At 36.3% G+C, this 23,025-nt stretch overlaps 1 protein-coding gene and 1 pseudogene across 1 annotated transcript; one reads left to right on the forward strand and one right to left on the reverse strand.

The window, feature by feature from the left end:
• Positions 1-6,153: 6,153 nt before the first annotated feature.
• On the forward strand, positions 6,154-10,574 carry LOC104899319 (ammonium transporter 1 member 4). The gene is made up of 2 exons (XM_010686488.4): positions 6,154-7,470; positions 9,926-10,574. The coding sequence occupies exons 1-2, from the start codon at positions 6,545-6,547 to the stop codon at positions 10,488-10,490; spliced, it is 1,491 nt and encodes a 496-aa protein (XP_010684790.2). The 5' UTR covers positions 6,154-6,544; the 3' UTR covers positions 10,491-10,574.
• A 2,810-nt stretch (positions 10,575-13,384) lies between these two features.
• LOC130589536 (uncharacterized) lies at positions 13,385-14,731 on the reverse strand (annotated as a pseudogene).
• Between the last annotated feature and the right edge of the window lie 8,294 nt (positions 14,732-23,025).

The following is a 23,025-nucleotide window of genomic DNA, read 5'->3' on the forward strand; positions in this document are numbered from 1 at the left end:
TCTCTCTCTCAGATCTCCTCCTCTGTCTTTCAGAATATACGAAATCTCTCTCAGATCCAACTCTTCTTAGATTTCCTCTCTCTCTTACAATTTCAGTTTTACAAACGCTAAAAAATTCATATCTCTTTCGAATAATCTTATCAACGAAGTGCGTGGTCGTGTTTGGTGGTTTCCGGCGAAGAGAGGAGAAAGAAAGAAGGTAAAACGGCGGTGGTCTGTGTCGGTTTCCGGCGATTTTGAGTTCTCCTCCCTCCTATCTCTCCCTCCCTCGCTCTAAACCTAAGAAACAAATGAGTTTTTCGACGACAACATACAGCCGTTTTCCAACGATTGCCTTTTCGCAGGTAAAATTATCGTTTTTTCGTTTTTTCATATTTTTCATGTTTTCAGATCTACAATTTTTTCCTTCGTTTTTTCATTTTTACATTGTTTAGATCTAATTTTTTCATTTTTTCATTGTCTTTCGAGTTTTATCTCTCTGAAATTATTTTCTTCTGTTTTTTTACTTTTTAGATCTGATTTTTTATTGACTTTTTTTTTCTTACTTTCATTTGCAGATCTGTTTTTTGGTTTCTCTGGAAGTTTTCTTCGTCAGAAATGGAAGGAAATTGATAGAATTTTGCGTCTCTCTACTCTAGATCTCTGATTTTTTATATTATTTTGTGTTCAAGTTCTAAATTATAGAATTTTGGTGGTTTAATGTTTTGTGTTGGAGTTGTAAATTATAAAATTATTGAATTTTGTTGGTATATAATTTGTTGTGTTCAATCCTACTTTGATTTCAGTTGGTAATTTGTCTCTCAATCTTCTACTCTTCTACTGTTCGAGAATCATCTTTGCAGTATATTCTAGATCTAAAAAAAAATTTTTTTTTATTAAAATAGTAATTTGCGTCGCATATAGCCCGAGGTGCGACGCAAATCACTAATGTGCGTCGCACCCTAGGCAATGTGCGACGCACATTACCCTCTGCATTACTCTGAATTGGGCTGGGATAGCCATCTGCGTCGCACCGTATACGAGTGCGACGCAAATAGCTGAACCATCTGCGTCGTTTCCGCATACGACGCATATCGTTTCTGAGTCATTTGCGTTGAGGGCTTTGGCGTCGCACCAGAGTCCGACGCAAATAGGCGCCTCACATCCGACGCAAATTGCCTTTTCTGTACTAGTGTGCACATGTAACTGCAAAATAAATTAGTTCTCCGCATGAAAAATGTGTTCATGAGTAACACAACTGGTTTTAAAGTTGGTAAAAGTGTGCACATATGGGACATAAGTATTTCTCAAATGGAAGTTAAGTCAAAAACTTTTGAAATGGTGTGAGTAGTTTTCGTGCCAAATTTCGGGACGAAACTTCTTTTAAGAGGGATATATTGTAATTCCCCGTAATTTTATGAATTTTATAAATATGTTTTAATGTGTTTTCGTGCCAAATTTCGGGACGAAACTTCTTTTAAGAGGGATATATTGTAATTCCCCGTAATTTTATGAATTTTATAAATATGTTTTAATGTATATTTATATATATACTAGCATATTTTAGTATTTAAATGGTTTATTTCCTGAAGGGTTGATTATTTGAAAATCAAATGAATTATTAAATGATTTAAAGAAGTCAAACATTTTATTTAGTCATACTTAGGGATGGCAGTGGGGCGGGTCAAGTAGGAGACCCGCCCCATCCCCGCCCAAATGGGGCAGAGATGGCTCTAGGTTTGGCGGGGATGGGATTAAAATCCTACCCGTAATGGGTGGTGGAGCGGGTATGGATTTTATTCTATCCCCGCCCGCCCCGCCCGCCCTACGTATATATGATCAAAATTCTCTTTATATACTTATATTATTAATAATTTTATCTTACAAATTATAAATATGTGGGTATGACGCATGTACGAAGCGGGTGCAAATACCTATGCGGGTGGTGGGGGTTGGGATGAAGTGGGTATGATGCGGGTATGAAGCGGGTGCGGGTACCCATGCGGGTGGTAGGGCGGGGATGGGTATAAATACGTACTTGGTGGGGTGGGGATGGGTCTGGAATTTTTCTCCGCAATGGGTGGTGGGGCAGAGATGGGGATTGGAATTTTATGCGGGTGCGGGTGTGGAGGTACCATCCTCTGCACCCGCCCCGCCCAATTAGTCATGCTTTGAAAATGATTTAAATAGCTTAAAATACATTTAGGTTTAGCAAAAAGGATTTTTGATCGGGTTAGAGGAGCCCAACTACTCAAATCACAAACCATTAAGTATTATTTTAGCCCAAATACCTTTTCCTAAGCCCAAAAGGGGGAAACTATATAAACCCCCAAAATCTTAAAATTTTCCCCATACACTTATTTTCTCCCTTTTCCTCTTCCCCTATTTTTTTCCTTTTCTCCTTTCTTTTTCCTCTCTTTTCTTTTTCTCTCTTTCTTCTCCTCCCCTCTTCTCCTCCTCCTCTTCGATTTTCTTCATGCACCGTCGACAGCAGCAACTGCTGCGAGCACCCGTGTCGCCCTTTGTGCCCCGAGCCTCCTCCTCTCCTTTGCTTTGATTATTTCTTCCTCCTCAATTACATTTAATATAAAGTTTATGTTTTTGAGAATTGTTTTAATATGTTTATGTATAAAGTTATAATTTGATGATTTAAATATAAATCTAAGATTATGTATTTTATATAATGTAGTAATTAAATTTCAGATTTATTTATTATGTTTGAATTGAGATTGTATCAAAGCATGAATTTTTAGGGTTTTATGAGTTGAAAAATTATAGTAGTATATTATAGTTTATGAAATTTAGTATTTTTATGATTTTAATTATGTTTAAGTATATTTAAAAAGGATTTTATTATATTATAAGTTCCTGAAAATTTTGTAAGGATGCTTATGATTGAGTTTTTATGATCAAATTATTAGTTTTTAAGGGTTTTTAACAACTAGTGTAGTAGAACTATGTTAGGAGGCCTTAATAATTAAGTTTTAATGTTGGAAAAGGTTTTCAAACACTTTTAAGGAGGGTTTAAAGTATTTTAATATTGCTGGAAATTTATAGAGTATTAATTTATGGTTATATTGGTTATTTTTGGCGGAGAATTCTCTTTAGGCGGCTTTTAAGCTTGTGAAAGTGGTCTCTCGATTTGTCTACACAAGGTACGTACATACCTATGTGTTGGTTGGATTAGTATCATGTCCTAAGGAAAAGATTATATAGTATCATGTATATGAAACTATTTTTAGTTCATATGTGACTTATATTCAATTTGATTTGCATGTTTTATGCCATTGTGTGAAGTATATGTTGATTATGATGATTATATTATGTTGGGAAATTCTATATGGTAGCCCCCAAATTTTAGGTTTTGTACATGGTAGCAATTCTTAATTTTTTTTTAATAATTGGTAGCCCCGAACTTTTATGTTTTTCTACATGGTAGCACTTATATATTAAGTGAATTTCGTTAATTTGTCGTTAGTTTTTACACTTATTAGTTTGCCACACAAATCAAGACTTTTTCGACACCCAAAACGAGTATTTCTAATTATCATCTAACAATTCCGACCTTTAATAGAGTCTTTTAGGACAAAACTTCCCCTTTTATTGTCAAAAAATGATCAAAAATATTCGTTTTGAGTGTCGAAAAAGTTCTGATTTGCATGCCAGATTAATAAATGTCAAATCTAATGACAACTTAGCGGCATTCACTTAACAAGTGCTACCATGTAGAAAACCTAAAAGTTTGGGGCTATCAAGTATATAAAAAAATTCAAAAAGTGCTACCATTTAGAAAACCTAAAAGTTGGGGCTATCATGTAGAATTTTTCTATTATGTTTGTATGGAATATTGATGCAAGCATATGGGATTTGGAAACCTTATTATATTGATTCACATGAGGGGTTAATATTTATGTTGGTATTAGATCATGATTGAATCATATTGTTCCCTTTGAATTATTTTTAATAATGAAATTAATCTTTACTTGTTAAGTTGTTGATCACTTTATCTAATGCTAAAATAAAAATGGAAGTTTATGATTCTTTGATAATTATATTATTTGTCCTACTTGTGAGTCATAACAAGTGAATAATCATGTAAAGTAAAACGTGAATAGCAATAGCTTTAGACTTATGCACATCTGAAATGTTGGACAAGTATGAGTTCCACATGATGGTATCCCATGGCTTTTCTTGGGACCAGATTGATCATTGTATCCTATTTTTATTTTAAAGGTTCTTCGATATGGTAGGTCAAGGGAGTACTGAGTTGCGCACGTACTTCGTCTTTTAGATAGAAGACTGGTTTTGGTTTACACATCTCGTTCCATATTCCGTCTAAATTAATTAACTTATAAGTTGTGGAGTTTAGTTCGGTAAAAGTAGTCTGCGATATTATTATTTATCCCTGCTTAATATTTATTAGTATCATGCTAGGTTTATGTATTTATTTACTATGTAGTACTCAACTTTGCTAATTACGCGTTTTGTGTGTATGTGTTATGCCTTATTGATCCTTGATGACCCATTTGGCGAACAATCTCTCCGGATCAATAGAGCATCGTCGTTTACATGTTTGAAAATGATGCATCATCGGTCCGGTAATTAGAGAGCTTGTGTTGATTTTACATATTACAATTGACTTTATATTTTTTATAGTTGACTTTGACTAATGTGGTTGACTTTTATCTTTAAGGTTAACTTTTGACTTTATGTTGGTTTTGCTTTTAGAATTGACTTAATTTTATTTGGGAAATTCTACATGGTGGCCTCCTACTTTGGGTTTTTCTACTTGGTGGCAGGCAAAAAAAAAATTTTATACCAAGTGACCTCCTACTTTGGTTAATTATACTTAGTGGCCTTAATTCACTTAAAACCTAATTAATCCATCACTTAAAGTAAATTTACTAACCTAACCCCTTAGTTAATTACCCTAATTAATTCAAGACTCCCCATTGCTCTTCTCTTAAAAAAAAAAATGAATCAAATCAAATCATCACTAATAACAAAGAGAACTTGGACCGATTATCTTAGTGTTGCAAAACAAAATGAATCACCATCCTCGTAAAGTTATGGATGAATTCCAATCAAATTGAAATATTCCAGATCATGTCTATATAATGTTGTGTACATATGCATGTAGGAATCACTCTCAAACTCTTAAAGCGATTTGCGTTCTAGCTCTCGAACCCATTTACGCTCTTATGTACGTAATTTCTACGATAACTATCTTATGGCACTGCACAGTGTTGTTCTTCCATGTCGGATCTCTAAGCTTTCTTTGTCTTGGAAGCACCAGTTGGAGGCCATATGAGACAATTCTCCTCTTTGTATTCTCCTGTTATTAATGTTTGGTGTGGCGTTCTTAATTATGTGTTTGAGTAGATCCGTGGAAGTTGGATTACTTTTTCTTCTAAGGAGAATTTACTACTGAAACTTTTTGATGTGAATCAAAATTTATCTGCATTATTTTGGTATATATGGAGTAGAGGTACATGTCATTGATTAGTGTAATGTTTGTGCGATTTTTGCAAAATCTAACATATATAATTACAATATTATTGAGCTTGAGCTATTAAAGTTGCCAATATTTTCATTGATAGAAACTAAGTTGCAGAACTTTTCTTCATCTGTTATCCAAAATAGAGGTTTAAATGACTTTGAATGCCCAAGAATATATGCTGAACTCAAATCTGTAGGAAACTTTACATTTCACTTTTAGAGATGTGTTTTTTACTAAGATTGTTCAATTGAACTGCCAAAATTCTTAAACTGTCTGGATTGTGGTCAATGCCGATATGTTCGTCGGAGAGCCGAAAACTTGATTACAGTGCTTGTGTCAAGATGCTACTCTCTTCTTTGGCGGGTTGTTCCTGCGTTTTACTTGTGTTAACATGGAACCCTAGGAGTGAGAGGGAGAAGAGGAGAAGAACAGAGAAGGAAAAGGGAAGCAGGTGTTTAATCGAGAATGGGAGGGTATTTATTAAAATTATAATTAACTAGAGGGATAGATTAGTAAATTCACTTAAATGATGGTTTAGTTAGGTTTTAAGTGAATTAAAGCCATGAAGTATAATTAGCCAAAGTAGGAGGTCATTTGATATAAAACATTTTTTGGCCTGTCACCAAGTAGAAAAACCGAAAGTACGAGGCCACCATGTAGAATTTCCCATTTTATTTTCATAGTTTATTTGTTATTATTTCTGCTGCGAAATTCTGAATAAACCGATGTGTTATAAATTTTTTATTAAAAAAGCATTTTTGAAAAATAGAGAATTATCATGATGTTACATAAGTCGGGTTGGACCCATATTAATCACCTCTTATAATCGTGATAGAATTTCTAATGCTCTTTTTAGAAAAATTGCATAACCCCGGGTAAAAAAAAAAAAAAAAGTTATCAGATCCAGTAGGAAAAGTAAAGTCTAAAGATAGTCTAAAGATAGTCAAAAGATGAATCCGATAGTAGAATAAGAATCACACCACCCCTCTATAAAAGCTCAACCTACACAAATCCCCCAAACCCTCCAAACAAAAAACACAACCATCTCAATTGTTCTCCACAATAATGGCGTCATCTCTAGGCTGCTCATCCACCCACTTAACCCCACTCCTGAACTCCTCATCCGCCGCAGAATACATCTGCCAACAAATCACAACCAACTCCGCTTTAACAACCGATGCAACCACTGCAATCAACGCCGTCTACCTTCTCTTCTCCGCCTACCTCGTATTCTCCATGCAACTCGGCTTCGCCATGCTTTGCGCTGGCTCCGTACGCGCTAAAAACACCATGAATATCCTCCTCACCAACGTCCTCGACGCCGCAACAGGTGCTATTTTCTTCTATCTATTCGGTTTCGATTTCGCATTCGGCAGTCCTTCAAACCCCTTCATTGGTCGTCGTTTCTTTGCTCTCTCATCAATGCCTAACTTTTCACTCTCCTATGATTACAATTACTTTCTTTTCCAATACTGCTTTGCTATCGCTGCAGCCGGGATCACATCCGGCTCGATAGCAGAGCGTACGCAGTTCGGATCATATTTAGCGTACTCAAGCTTTTTAACTGGGTTTGTATACCCCGTTGTTGCTCATTGGTTTTGGTCTAATGATGGTTGGGGGAGTCCGTTTGCGACTACGAAGCTATTATTTGCTTCGGGTGTTATTGACTTTGCCGGGTCTGGAGTTGTACACTTGGTTGGAGCCGTGGCTGGGTTTTGGGGGGCGTCTATTGAAGGTCCTAGAATTGGTAGGTTTGACCATGAGGGTAGAGGGGTTGGTCTTAAAGGACATAGTGCTACATTGGTTGTTTTAGGGACTTTCTTGTTGTGGTTCGGATGGTATGGGTTTAACCCGGGTTCGTTTCTGATCATTGCTAAGGCGTACGGTGAAAGCGGGTCCATGTATGGGCAGTGGAGTGCTGTAGGTAGGACTGCTGTTACCACTACCCTTGCGGGTGCAACGGCGGCGCTTACTACTCTCTTTGGTAAAAGGTAATGTATATCTTTTTCTCCCATTAATATCTTTATTTGAGTATTTATTTCAAATCTTTGATAATTTTTAGTATACACGAGTTTTATGATAGAACTAGTATTTGGGATCGGACATTAACTCGGGTTGGTATTATTCTCCAAACTTATCATGATTAAAAGTTGAGATAGTAATTGTGTCATCTATAATAGCAAGAGTTCATAGCATAGGACACTCGTTTTAATATATTAGTATAAACTTTGTTGTTGAATATATATGGGTTGTAATGATATTGTTCGAGTAAACTAAGGGAATATAAGGATTTTGTTACTTTTGTGTATAATTGATGATATTTTTGTAACCGTAAAAAATAATTGTGGGAGGGAGTATTGTTAGTAAGTAGATAGAATTATGATCAAGCACGATTTTTATATATAGAAAAAATATTTATTTCGGGATGGATGAGTTTTCTTTGGACTGAAATTCCGTGGAGGAAAAGTTTTACATGTCAAGTCATAGTGCATATAACAAAAGGGTATGAACTATGGAGTGTTCAACTACTTTTGAGGCAAAAGATAATGCGTATCATACAGTCCAATATCTATAACCTAAACTTTGAGGTGTGAAAAATGCCTTAGCTGTAAATTTTACTTATAGCAACCACACAACATGATATGGTTGGGATGTTCAATGAATCAATATTCAAGAACATAGTATTTTGTAACTGTGCTGTAGTTGCATTTTTGGAACTATATCACACTTGATCTTTTCCAAATTGAGGTCTTTCTTTCACATGGTAATTTTAATACTCTTTGGTATCTTGTGGTCAAACTCTGAATCTAGCTAAACTAACTAAAGGGTTATTATGATGTGAAATATTGTTACACTGCTTTTGGTAATATATATAATTTTATTTGTCAAAAAATTATTGTTACATCTGAATTGCTTATTACTTGGTAAATATAAAATTTTCTGATTTTCTCTAATGTGTAATGATTTAAAGTATTGATTGTCAAAACTGTGCATTAAGAGAGTAGGATTCATGTAGCACTAAAACTAAAAATTATACCATATTCGGTATCGTTTGGTTCACCTCAAATTTCACTGTAATTTGGATTCCCTAGAAAGTACAAAATAGCGTAGTTGTTTGATATGTGGAATATCGAAAATTCATGGGAAATAGAATTTCCTAGGAAACATAAATTCTTATGCTAGGTAGGACACCAACTCTTACCTTGGTGATTAGAAATTCTCATGTCAATTACAAATTCCTTTGTTCAACCAAACAACCAAAACCATTTTCTATGAAATGGACAAGGAAATTTACTTCCCCTAAAATAGACTTTTGTTGAATTCCATTAACTACATGTGAGTATCCCACGTTGAAGAATGAAGAGAGAGTAAACCACTTTATAAGCTTTGGAGTTACTCTTCTTATCACCAATTGGTTTTAGGATGGAACCCCTTAGTCTTGTAAGTGGGCTAAACTCTCCTCCTCCTTATTGGGTTACCCAGGTCCATTTTCATATAATTTGAAAATTAACATGGTATCATAGTACAAGTTGTGGGTCTTTTCTAAACTTGGCCTTTAATCAAGCAATTGGATAAGGGGTTACCTCGACAGGATGTCCAACCCCTAAGAGGATTATTTTCGATTGCCTTTCCAGTTAGCCTAAATTCTAAAGACACACACATGTGAAGGAGTGTTGAATTCCATTGATGATCAAATCTGAGTATTCCACAGTGGAGAAAAAAAGAGACCAACCCACTTTATAAAAGTTGGAGTTACTGTTCCTATTACCAATTGATTTTAGGATGAAACCTGCTTAAACTTAAGTGGGTTAAACTCTCCTTCTCTTTATTGAATTACCCAGCCCCTTTCCATATAATCTAAAATTAACAACTTCACATGAAAATTCAATTCCACCGTAATTTAGTGGTCTAACCTACAACTATTGAAGGAAGGACATAACTCAATTGTGATTTGACCTCACTTTTGTTATTAAGATTAGAGGCTATTCAATTTTGCTTTGGTTGAACGTGATCTTTTAAACAACCTTAAAAGCTGACCTTTTAAGTTACTTTTATTAAATATATTCTACCTTTATCGCCACATAGTTATAGTAGTCACATTACTAGTAACTTCACATGAATTAATTTAAATGCACTTCCTTTATCTTTTATAACTTTATATAATGGTTATATAGAACTTAGAAGTCAAAGATTTCAACTTGAATCATATATATTTTCATAATATATGAGATCTTTTTACCTTTCTATCAATATATATATATTCAACTTTCATAATTTTTATTAATATATGATTGCAAATTTTAATCCTCAAATATTTGAGGATGAACTAATGTGAGTTGTTAGCCTTCCCATCTCAAAATAAAATTGGTTATCCCCCTCTATCTCGTGATCTCTTAAGTGTTCACACAGCCTTGTTAACTTCATCCTCTACTACGCACATTACAGGTTACTATCAGGGCATTGGAACGTGACCGATGTATGCAACGGCCTACTCGGAGGATTCGCCGCCATAACAGGTGGTTGTGCAGTGGTAGACCCATGGGCTGCCTGCATATGCGGGGTTGTAGCAGCCATTGTCCTAATAACATGCAACATCCTAGCAGAAAAATTCAAGTATGACGATCCCTTAGAAGCTTTTCAGCTGCATGGAGGGTGTGGTGCATGGGGAATGATCTTCACAGCCTTGTTCGCCAAGAAAGAATATCTCCAAGAAGTGTATCCAGGGCGTCCGGCCTCCTCGTACGGCCTTCTGATGGGTGGCGGGTGGCGTCTCTTAGCGGCCCACGTTGTACAAATCTTGGCCATATGTGCTTGGGTGAGTGTGACAATGGGGAGCTTGTTTTATGTATTGCATAAGTTGAACTTGTTGAGGATTACAGCAGAGGAGGAAATGGAAGGAATGGATCGTACTTGTCATGGTGGACCTGCTTATATTGGAGATGGGGATGAGAAGCCTAAAACTTGGTCTAGTTTTATGGGTGATAAGCCTCCTGGGGAACTTCAAGCTTGATTTTGCAACTATTTTGTCCATTAGTTGTAGTTTAATTACTTGGATTGGATAGATGCATATATGTATTGGTTTTGTAGTTTTGTACTCTATAAGCAAAGAGAAGCAAACCCTTCTTCTTGGCTGTAATTCTCGTTCCTCCTCTTCATCTCCAAAAAAATGGTTTTTTTACTGTTCATCGAAACCGTCCAATTATTTTGTGAGAATTTGTGGTTCCCTAAGAATGTTCTTCCTCAAATGTTGATGCTTGGCTTCCATAGTATGACCTCTTTGTCCTGCTATTTTGTAATAACTGGAAGTAGTCTAGTGAAAGGCTGTCGTACAGTAGATCAGTAAGTATGGTCAAATCCACAGAGAGATGGTCGTTTTAAATCTAGCTTCTAATGTTGGGAAAAACTAAACAAAACCAGAGATATTTGAGTTAAAGTTCTAAACTAATAAAACTACAATAATCAAACTAATTAAAAAGATCTACGATTATGCATGGTTCACCATTTTTATAATTATAATCTATCAAAATATCATCAATAGATCAATGAATCGAATATCTAGAGCACAGTTAATCCTATGGTCGGGTCTTAACTCTCTCAAATCAACATATACAGTACGGTCACTAACATAATAGATTTGCTAGCTGTAGGTAAGCCTCTGAAAAGTAATATCTCTCGATTTATGACTCTTTATTAACAAGTTTAATTAGACAATTAATTGGGTTGCAAAATTAACAATAAAAACACTAATCAATTAGAAATACCAACGACTAATGAAACAATCAATAAACATCAATCAAGATTCATAGTATATAAACATGGATTCCTAAATCCTAGAAATAAAACAATTCACTCATTAATTAAATAACAAAATCGAAATCTACAAAGAAAAAACATAATAACATAAATCAATGAAAGAAAAGAGATGAAATTAATAATCTTATGAATTCGTGAACTAAAAGGAAAACTAGGGTTTGTAACTAAAAGGTAGAGAGAAAAAAGAAGAAGAGAAAACTAAAACTAATCCTAGAATAAAATAACGTGAGATTCCAAGAGAGAAAAAGAGAAGAGATAAAGTGATTCATCATCTATCTAATACTAAGTAACCTAATAAGACTAGGAAAGTAAAGTGACAAAGATGAGGAAAGTCTCGAATAAATCACTGAATGGGTGGAATTGGTGATCCGAGCGTACGTTAGTAGTTTCCAACGAAAACAAGTTGAACTTCCGAAAGGCATAACTCCTTGAATAGGAGTCTCCTTGGGGCGTGCCAACTATGGTCAGAAAGCTATTCAAGTGTAGTTTCCATATTTACTGGAATTATTTAATTCTCATAAGCATATCAAAAGTTACGGTCAGAAGAGTAGACATGACTCCTTTTCCATATTTCTTTTAATGATTTTCCGCTCAAACTCGTACTATGAAATATCCCAACGATCCAGCATTGCACCTTCCTTCCAAGTGCTCCTAATCCTCAAGCTTTGCTAATCATACTTCAAATACGTTCTCATTACCTGAAATTCATCAAAAATAAAAATAAAACATATCGAATAGGAGTAAAATAGCACAACTTAAGAATATAATCCAATAGCAAACCTAAATCTGAATCTAAATGCTCTAAAATGCAACCTAAACACACCTAAAAACTATATATAAATATGACACATCATCTAAGGGTCTTGGAAACATATATCGACTAAGACATTCGCGAGTGGTGGTTCCACCATTTTTCCGTGCTAATAAGGAGAAGTCCGGTGATGGGTCCTGAATAAAAGACAAAAATTATGGGGAGGGTGGGAAGGAGAGAAGGGATGACGCGTGAGATGAGAAGAAACCGAGGATGAGGGTGTATTGTCGGGTGCGCAACGTCACCGAGAGTTAGCGGTGGCAGTATTGCTAGCGTTGTTGGGCCTCTGGATGAGTGACCTTATGCAAGGGCAACCCAGGGAAAGTCTTCTTACCACGAGGTTTCCAAAAGGGACCCCAAAAAAATACAAATATATATAATAAATTAATTTTAATATATGTATAATTTTGGAAGTTATCATAACTGATATAAACTGCCAAAGATGCATATATAAAAATGAGGAAGATTTATCCACAAGTATATTAATATAAATAAGTTATTGATTATGTGGAGGAATTTGTGGTTGTCATTTCTTTATTATGTTAGTCATCTTTTAAGAAAGCTGCTATTGTAAAATTTTCAACAACTTTTTTACCTTTTTGTGGAGTACTTGTACTTCTTTTGTTTATCAACTAGTTTTAGAACCCGTGCATGATGCACGGGAGTATTAATTGCTTGATAGCATAAATAATGAGCAATAAAAAGAATCAAAACAACGAAACATATTTAAATAATCATATATGAACGCATCAAATCGTTATTTACACAAATGATTTTTTAACGCAATTTATATGTCTGAAAACACTTCCTTGTAAACTACGTTTGTTGTACTTGTACCCACTCCGTGTTCTTTGTCAAAAGAAGTATCTTCAGACTTTTTTGCTCGTAACTCTGGAAACAGCAACATAAAATTGGCGTGGCTAAAAACAGGTCTCGGGAGATACAGGCCTACATGAGACAAAGATTGTCCTTGACTTTTATTTATAGTCATAGCAAAACAAACCATTAAAGGAAATTGACGTCTCTGAAATCTGATAGGAAACTTGGTGGAGTCCGACGGCGTCAATGTCATTCTTGGGATAAAAACTTTTGCACCCACATTACTTCCGGAAATAACAGTAGCTTCAATAACACGATTACCTAAATGATTGACGACTAACCTCGTGCCATTACATAATCCAGATGTTTGATCAATATTACGTAGAAGCATAACGGGCGCACCAACCTTTAATCGTATGCTATGATTTGGGAGACCAGAGCATTTTATTGTATTGAGGAATTCAGTGGAGTATATTTCGTGGACTCCAAAGTTTCCTTCCTCTTTGCTTATAGCATCCGAACTCAAATAGACTCTCTCTTCTCCTGGAATAGTAGATAGAACATTATCATTTACATCTCCACTATCTCATTTGTTGGGGCCAAAATAGCTCTTTCTTGGAAATATTTAGCTTCCCAAATATGCTCCCGTAGGCCTGGATACGTGCTTTCAACAATTGCTGAAATCGGATCGGCCCCGGGATCTATAAGGATATCTTTTGCAATCTCGATGACGGCTTCACCATCATTAGGACCGCCAGCATTTCCATCTCCAACGCTTAGTATCCACTCTGAGAATTCTCGCAATTCATCAACAGAAGATTTTGAGGAACTGATTGTAATCTCATATTGCGAGTAAGTCTTTAGGACCTTACACGAATCCCATAAGTAAGACGAATTAACGGTGGCGAACACGATATCCTGCCTAGTTCCCTTTGGTACAACTGGTAATATCTGCCTGAGATCACCACCGAATACTATCACTTTACCTCCAAATGGTCGATGCAAGTTATCCCTATCAACAGACCTCATTATGTCCCTCAAACTTCTATCAAGTGCTTCAAAACAATACTTATGCATCATGGAGCTTCATCCCAAATGATAAGTTTTGTCTTAATGAGAAGATCAGCTAACTCCGACCCAGGGCGAATTCCGGCGCAAGTAGAATTTTCATTTACATTCAAAGGGATACCAAATCTAGAATGAGTTGTTCTTCCACGTGGAAGGAGGAGAGAAGCAATTCCACTCGAAGCTACTGGCAATACAATTTCGCCCTTCTTTCTTATTGCAGCACATAATGTTTTCCAAACATATGTTTTACCCGTCCCTCCATAGCCGTAAACGAAAAATAACCTCCTTCTTCACTCGAGACGCATCCAATACTTCTCGATAAATCATCGACTGCTCATCAGTTAAACCTTTATACAATTTGTCGTGTTCCAGGTCATTTCCTCAATGTCATATGAAAGCTCATCTGCTATAAGCTTGTTTTGTCCTTCAAACATGATTAGTTCATCGGAAACGGCATTTCACTGAATCTACGCAAGCTGCTACCATTACTTTGGAGCATGGTTTCAATCTCAGCCAATGCAAAAGATTCGATTTGATCATCGGTTAAATGCAGGTCTGTGAAACATATAAACAAAAACAGAACCTATATTAAGAATGCAAATTGCTAAAAAGTATGGTTTTTGACTAAAAAATTTTCGTAGTTATTTACCTTTATTTTTTTGAAGACAACGCTGCTTGTAAAGTATGTCATCAGATAATAACTGCCATGTCTTATGCCAAACTTCCTCCGGCTTCGACATGCTACCAGATAATAGTAACATAGAGAACAAATGTCTTAGATAATACCCTGATTCTCTAAAACTTGCTTCTGTTATTGCATCGACATATTCCTTGTCATCATCAAGTAAACCCCTTCGTAGCAAGCTTCCTTGAATGTAGGATACACTAAACCATCAACCGTTCTAATGTCTTCGTAGCATGTCGCGCCTTTTACAAAATTCAATAAAGTTCTAAGATAGAACTTCTCTCCAGATCCTGGTGAGACATGGTAGATTCGTCCTATTGTGAAACCTTTACCTTTTGGTGTCCACTCTCTCTGTGCCTGTTTCCAAACAAATTTTGCTTATATGTATAATTTTGGAAGTTATCATAACTGATATAAACTGCCAAAGATGCATATATAAAAATGAGGAAGATTTATCCATAAGTATATTAATATAAATAAGTTATTGATTATGTGGAGGAATTTGTGATTGTCATTTCTTTATTATGTTAGTCATCTTTTAAGAAAGCTATTGTAAAATTTTCAACAACTTTTTTACCATTTTGTGGAGTACTTGTACTTCTTTTGTTTATCAATAGATACACTATATTTGTCAATTCACGTTTTTGTGGAGGAATCATTAAGAATGAATTAGTGACTGTCAATTCTTGTATACTTCTATAATTTATATTAGTTACTTCTATAGCTACTAATTGTACGTTATGGCTAGCAATAGTAACAGTACACCTTGATCATAAATTAAAGGATGGACTATTATGTGATTAACAAGTATGGTGTAGCTGATGTCGGGGCTAGAACATGAAGTATGTATCTAGGGGACGGACTCAAAAAATAAAAATAAAAATCTACGGGATATAATTAAGAGGGACGAGGAAACAAGTTTGCAATTTTTTGTTGGAAAGTATATAGCAGGTGTTTTAATTATTTGGTGAGTTATCTACTAATATGATGAGTTAAATACAGGGCTGAATTGATTTTGTGAATTGGTGACTTATATTGAGTAAATGGTTCCTTACATCTTGGCATAATACATCATGCTCCTTATATATTAGTAACTAGTATTTGGGCCCGGGTGTTGCTTCGGGTTGGTACTGTTTTACAAACTTGATATGCATTTTTTCTCATTCCCATTAAAATATATGAAGGAAAACTCAATATTTAAAAGGTACAAATATAATAATCACTAGGGGAAAAAAAAGGAAGGGCTGCGCAGGAAGGGCTGCGCTTTTCCTAAAAGCGCAGCCCTACATAACAAAAGGGCTGCGCTTTTAGGAAAAGCGCAGCCCTTCTCACACTCAGAAGGGTTGCGCTTTTCTACAAGCGCAGCCCTACTAAGTGAAGGGTTGCGCTTTTCTTCAAAGGCGCGACCCTTCTGTTATGTAGCGCTGCGTTTTTGAAGAAAAGCGCAGCCCTTCTTAAAAAAATTTGAAATAAAAAATTCGCGGGCTTCAAATATTAAGCGGGTTTCGTCAAATATATTATCCCTCCTTCTCTCTCTCCTCTCTCACGTCCCTCCTCCCTTTTCCTCCTTCTCTCTCCTCTCTCACGTCCCTCCTCCCTTTCCTCCTTCTCTATCATCCTCTCTTCTCTATCAAAAACTCACGGAAAAGCGACAAAAAGCTTGAAATGATCGATTTGCAATAATCATGCCGTTGGAGTCCGATTGCCTATTGTGATACCTTTTCGGAAGCGGAACGGGCCAACGAGTCAAACTCATCGCTATGCTATGATGTATAGGCTTTTTAAGCCATCCGAGTTCGTTTAAGGCTCGAAATAGGCATTTTAAGTATTTCCGAATTTTATTATTTCCTTAATTATGTATTAGGGTTTTGTTTTACGTATTTAAATATTATTAGGTCAATGTTTGGAGGCAGTTTTTGATTAATGTTCTTGTATTTTCAGATCTATAATTTCTTAATCTTTGTTTTGATTAATGTTCTTGTATTTTCAGATCTATAATTTCTTCTCTTCTGTATATTAGTTTTTGTTCCTTTTCGTTTCGTTCTTTTTTTTTTTGTTTTGGGTTTAGTTGCATTGTAGATCTATAATTTTTTCTCTTCTGTATATTTGGGTTTAGTTGCATTGTAGATCTATAATTTCTTCTCTTCTGGATTTGGATGGTTTACTTTAAAGTTTAATGCAAATGTTAAAATTCAAAAAATGTGAGATTAATATATGAGTAAAAAAATGTCAAAAAAAAAAATTTTTAGGTAAAAGCGCAGCCTTTCTAAGCTTGAAGGGCTGCGCTTTTACCTAAAAAGCACAGCCCTTCCTTGTGAAGGGTTGCGCTTGTGTAGCGCAGCCCTACTTAAAAAGTGAAGGGCTGTTATTGAAAGGGCTGTTGTCAAAAAGCGCAGCCCTACAGGCCTTTTTCAGCGCAGCCCTTCTTCATTTTTCCACTAGTGAATGTGGACACTTAAAACATGACTTGTCACTTGTGTACACATTGAATAATTCTAGTGGAGTAACAGATGTGCCACGTGGCGTGTATACATTGCATGGAGGTACCATGTGACGTGTATACATTGTCACGCACGCCTTTTAATATATTTATATAGATATGTTGGTTGATTTTTCTAGATTTTTTTAGATTACATGATATTTTTACAAATTTAAAACTCAAGATTTTTCTATATTAACTATTTCTAATATTTTCTCCCTTCGATGGAGATTAGAACTTTACTAAATCATGAAAGAGTCGAAAGTTTTCTACTAACATCACTCTCCTCGGAAATTGCAACTACCAATGCACATTTATATCAACTAAACAATCATTAGTATATGTAGAATGGTACATGGCTCTCCAACTAGCTCTCCACTCTCTCTCATCTATTATCTCTTTTCAAGATACTCTCAAGAATTATATTTAAAAACACCCAATAATAATTATGCAATAAAACTCTGTATGGAGCGAGGGAGAGGTTGTAGCTCAGTGGTGTACCACCCTGTATTTTAGGACATTGCCTAGGGTTCAAATCCTCATCCCAACATATAATTCTAGGTTGTTTAGCCTTGTACCCATCCTCTGAGCTGGTGTACCCTGCAGGTTAGTAGCCTAGCAGGGGTTGGTCTTCGGACCAATTATCTTTCCTAATAGACATAAAAACTCTTTATAGAGCTCCCCATTCTACTTTTCGTTGTTTTGTGATCCCCATATCAATAAATGAACTTCATTTCATGTTATGATCAAAGTTATATAAATAACGGTATTCATGTAAATTAAAGATAATTATAAAAAAAATAGATTTTTCATAATTTATTATTGTTGATTTTTCTTAAGAAAAATATTAATTTTTAATGCTAATATTGAATTTCATAAATTAAAAAAAGATAGTAGATTTTGTGTATGAAATATATCTAATATTAGGCTCATTTTATTGATAAAGAAAAATTATAATTTTTGGGATATTAATTATTACCATCTTTTTTTAATATATAGAAAAAATCAATAAATGATTGCAAGGAGAAAAGAAAATTTAAGTAATTGCAATAGTATGTGGACTCCACATATTGAAGAGTCATCTCTCCTTCAACCCAAATGGTATCTCTCCCAAGAGTCACTTTGCAAAGTGTCTTCATGGAGAGACACCCAAGACACACTTAAGAGCCCCATTGTTGGGTAAGAGGTGGCTCTCCATTTTCTCTCTCTTTGGAGAGCTATTTGGAGAACTAGTTGGAGAGCCCCATTGTCCATGCTGAGATTTAGTTTGAAGCAATATTTTCTTTTTCTTTTTTTTTAAGATGGGAGGTCTTGTTAGATCAAAAACTCTCGCATATTAACCCCGTCTAGGTTTGTGGACAAACACTTTGTGAGTAGAAAGATGGTAAAGGAAACCCTCTCCAAAGTGTCCCTGATGGCGATCGAATCTACAACATTGAGGTTGGAAGGGTTTTTTCTCATCAATAAACTAAACTTATGTGGCTCCTGTGAAGCAATATGACTCGTGGGGTAATTAAGACAATCTTTATTGTACTTTATACACATTAAATAAAACTTAAGAAAAATTGATAAAAACAGTCCCAACTATTGGACATATTCTATAATCAGTCCCAACTATTAATTAATCAATATTAGTCCTAACTTTGACACATGTTTGAAACTAACAGACCCTTGGAAGGGTCAACCTGCTGTAGCAGGTACAAAAAACCACGTGACTCTCACGTGATTTTTAATGAACCCCCCCTCCCTTTCTTCCTTCTTCCTTCTTTTTTCTTTTGCGAAATTTCCCGCCTAACCTTTCAATTCCTCCATAAGTCCTCCTACCTACCCGTCAGACACCATAACTTGGCCTGTGCAATTCATCTTCTCCAGAGGAAAGGAGCGAATTTTTCGGGCGACATTGAAGGTATGAATACTGAATATTTTATTTCTTTAATTTTTTTAATTGTATTGTTGTTTGTGTGTTTGGGAAAATAAGTGGAAATTTCTGGTTTGCAATTTGTTGTTGTGGTTCATAATTTTGTTTGTTGTTTAGTAATGAGTTGGTTCTTGTAATGTAATTCAAAATTTGAAGGTTTATTTCTTCAATTTTTTATCATGCTTGCACTGTGTATAAATGGAAGGGATTAGTTGATTGAAATTTGTTCTTGTTGGATTGTATGTATGAATACAGGTGTGAATTTTGTGATTGGTCTATGGATTATGGATACTACTGTAACCCTTGGGTTTTGGCATGGTGGAAGTTTTAAACACAGTGAGAAGGGAGTGTAGTATGGGGAGGGGGAGGGAGGACCTATCCTGTTGACAGTGATGAACTATGTTGGTGGTTTCTTGAGGAACTTGCCAGAAAATGTGATTCATACACAAATATAGATGAGATTTACTACTTAATCCCTGGTATGAGTTTCAAAGATGGGTTGAGGAGAGTTTATGCTGACAAAGAGGTTTTAGCCATGACCCCTATAGTTTTACAACATAAATTCATCGACCTCTATGTAGCACATGGTGTTGATGAACCTCAGTTAGTACCACTTGAGCTTGGGTACAGTGAGGAGGAACCAAAACAACAACCAAATGCATTTAGTACCCCAACCATAACTGAAACACAACCCCAAAAAGTGGTCCCGCATAAACTACCTTTTAGGAGGGCTCCACCTAAAACTACCCCAAAGTCCTTGGAAGGGTCAATTCTCAGAAAAAGTCCTAGAAAAGCATCTTCCCAGGAGGACCCAAAATCTATCCCCAACTTTTCCCAGCCATTAAAATCAAAAGTTTATCCTGCTCCAAACCCTAACATTAAAAAAAACATCTGACCCTCCCATTTTATCTCCTCAGCAGCCCTCACAAACAAACAACCCTCCCATTACATCTCCTCAACATCCCTCACTCACAAAAGACCCTCCCATTTCATCTCCTCAGCATCCGTCACAAACAAACAACCCTCCCAAATCAGCTACACAACCCTCACACATAGCAGAACAGCCCTCCTGTTCATTTGATCCTCCAAGCCCTTCTCAGATCCCTGATGAAAACTGGGACTGGTATGACAATAGACCTGAAAGTCCAATACCATGGCATGAACTTGTTGGCTACATGGGTGACTCTGAAAATGAAAAGGATCCACAATATGAGCCTGAGTTAGTGGATGGGGATAGTGAAGAGTGTGAAGAAACAGATCTTGAATTAGAGGATGAGTTCAATTTAGATGAACTTTAAAGAGAAGCATCTGAAGACATCCCGTTGTATGATCATGATCTGGATGGTAGTGATGATGAGTTTAGAGATGCAAGAGAAAATGAGAGGGTTTGCGCACAGAAGTTATTGGCAATAGCTAAACAGTTGCAAAGAGAAGCTGTTGCTGCAAAGACTGGAGGTGAAGCAGTTTATGAGGGAGGGAATGTTGAAAGAGAAGTCCATGAGGGGTATTTCAGTGAGTATAAGAATAGTGATGATGAGATTTTGACGCTTAATGAGAGTGATGATGATGTGTTAGGTAGTAAACAAAGAAGAGCCAGGAGAGTCATTGTGAGTGAGACCACTGATTTCACATCATTTGAATGGAAAGTTGGTTACAAATTTGCCAATAGATATTCATTTAAGAAGGCAGTAGCAAAGTTTGCAATCATTCAGGGTAGGAGCTTGAGTTTTGTCACAAGCATTAAGAATAGGCAACAAAGATTGGAGGTTAGGTGCTAAGTTGGGTGCAAGTTCGGATTGTATGCTTCTCGGGACAATAACAAAGAGAGTTTCATAGATTCAGGCCACATTTGCAACAGGAATATGGAGAAGAACAAGCAGCTTAAGTTCACATGGCTTGATGCACAGTTCATTGAAAATTTCACGGCCAGGCCTCATTGGTCTGCAAAAGAAATAATGGACACTGTGAAAAGGGCATATAAGGTCTTAATCAAAAAGGATGTGGCATATAAGGTTAAGTATTATGCCCATAGGATGTTACATGGCAGTATGCAAGAACATTACAATAAAGTTGCAAGATATGTTCAGGTTTTGAGAGAGTGCAACGAGGGGAACCACATTGCACTAGTGGCTGATGACAGTAAGAAACCCCCTGTGTTTAAGAGGTTGTTCGTGTGCTTTGAGGGTTTGAACAAGGGGTGGATAGAGGGTTGTAGAAAAGTCTTATGTATTGATGCTTGTTTTTTAAAGACTTTTCTTGGAGGTCAACTAATGGCTGCAGTGGGAAGGGATGGGAATGATCAGATGTTCCCTGTGGCTTGGGCAGTGGTTGAGGGGGAGAATAATGATTCTTGGGATTGGTTCATGCTTCAACTACAAAACTGCTTGGAGTTGGGCAATGGTACAAGACTTACAATCATCTCACATGAGCACATAGTAAGTAAACTAACACTTGTAGTTTTGTAGTTGTACTTAATTTAATAACACTTGTACTAACACTAACACTCAATACATTTTCTTGTGTACTCTATCTTGAGCTCAGTGAAGAAAGGTGCTACCAAATGTTGAACATCGCCATTGTTCAAGGCACATTCTCACACTGGCATAGATCATTTGGAGGGGATGAGATGAAAGTGTTGTTTTAGAGGGCAGTGAAGGCCTACAACATGGCTGATTACCATGATGCATTGGATGATATGGAGAAGGCAAATCCTGATGCAGTCATTGGATTTAAGAGTTATGATCCTAAAGTTTTTTGTAGACCTTTCATGAAAATACAAACTAAGGTTGATGTCACATTGAATAATTTAGTTGAAATAAACATTCAATTGTTACATTATAAATGTCAGAACAAAACACATAATTTACATGTTAGAAGAAATTAAGACATCCCTTATGCAAAGGCTTGCTGTGAAGAAGCTAGAAATGGAGAAAGTGACTAAGAAGTTGTGTCCTAGGATACAGACCAAGCTAGAAAAAAACAAAGAACTAGCAGGCAAATGCATTGCGGTCCCTTCCACAGTTACTGTTTTTCAAGTTAGCTACTACATGGATGTGTTGGAGGTTGATTTAGGTGCTAGAACTTGCACATGTAGGTATTGGGACTTGACTGGGATCCCCTGTGCCCATGCTATTTCTTGTATTTTTTTTCTTCATAAAGATGCTGAGGACTTTGTGTCTGAATGGTATCACAAGGATACATATTTGAAATCTTATGCTGGTAGCATCCCCCCTTATGTTGGTGAGAGGCATTGGCCTAGGGTCCACCTACTATTAACTCCACCTCCCATAAAGATAGGTCCAGGCAGGCCCAGGAGAAACAGAAGAAAGGACCCCTTTGAGAACCCTAAAAAACCAGGGAGACTAACAAAGCATGGGGTCCAAATGAGCTATAGTATATGCAAGGAAACAACCCATAACAAGAGGAGATGTCCCAATAAGGACAGGGTTGTGGAACCAACTAATAAAAGGCAGAGAGTTAACCCTGAACAGCCCCAAACTTCCTCTCATTTGATGCTACTGCTGAACCAACAAAGACTGAAAGAAATGGAAGGGTCATATTAGAGGAGGAAGGGGAAGCAGGGGTGGTGGAGAAAGGAGAAGCAGGGGTGGTGGAGGAAGGGGTAGCAGGGTTGGCAGGACTGGAACCAGGGGAGGTAGAGGAAGAGGAAGGAGTGCCTCTCAACAAGTATGACTCAATCATCCTCTTCATTTAGTTCACTTTGCTTGGATTTAGGAAATTCACCACTTGCTTGTTTTCTTGTCAACAGATACCATCTGGGGTTGGAGTGTTTATTGCACATGATGACAGTTCCTTCTTGAATGTAAGATCACAATTCATCTTCTTGTTTTTTTTTTTTTTGTTAAGTACCCCCTGTGCTTTACTAATTATTCTGTTTTGTAGGCCCCCACTCAACAAAAAGGTCCAATTGAGATCACACAAAGCTCAACCA

This window comes from Beta vulgaris, chromosome 7 (genome assembly GCF_026745355.1).
Source record: "Beta vulgaris subsp. vulgaris cultivar EL10 chromosome 7, EL10.2, whole genome shotgun sequence".
NCBI lineage: Eukaryota > Viridiplantae > Streptophyta > Magnoliopsida > Caryophyllales > Amaranthaceae > Beta > Beta vulgaris.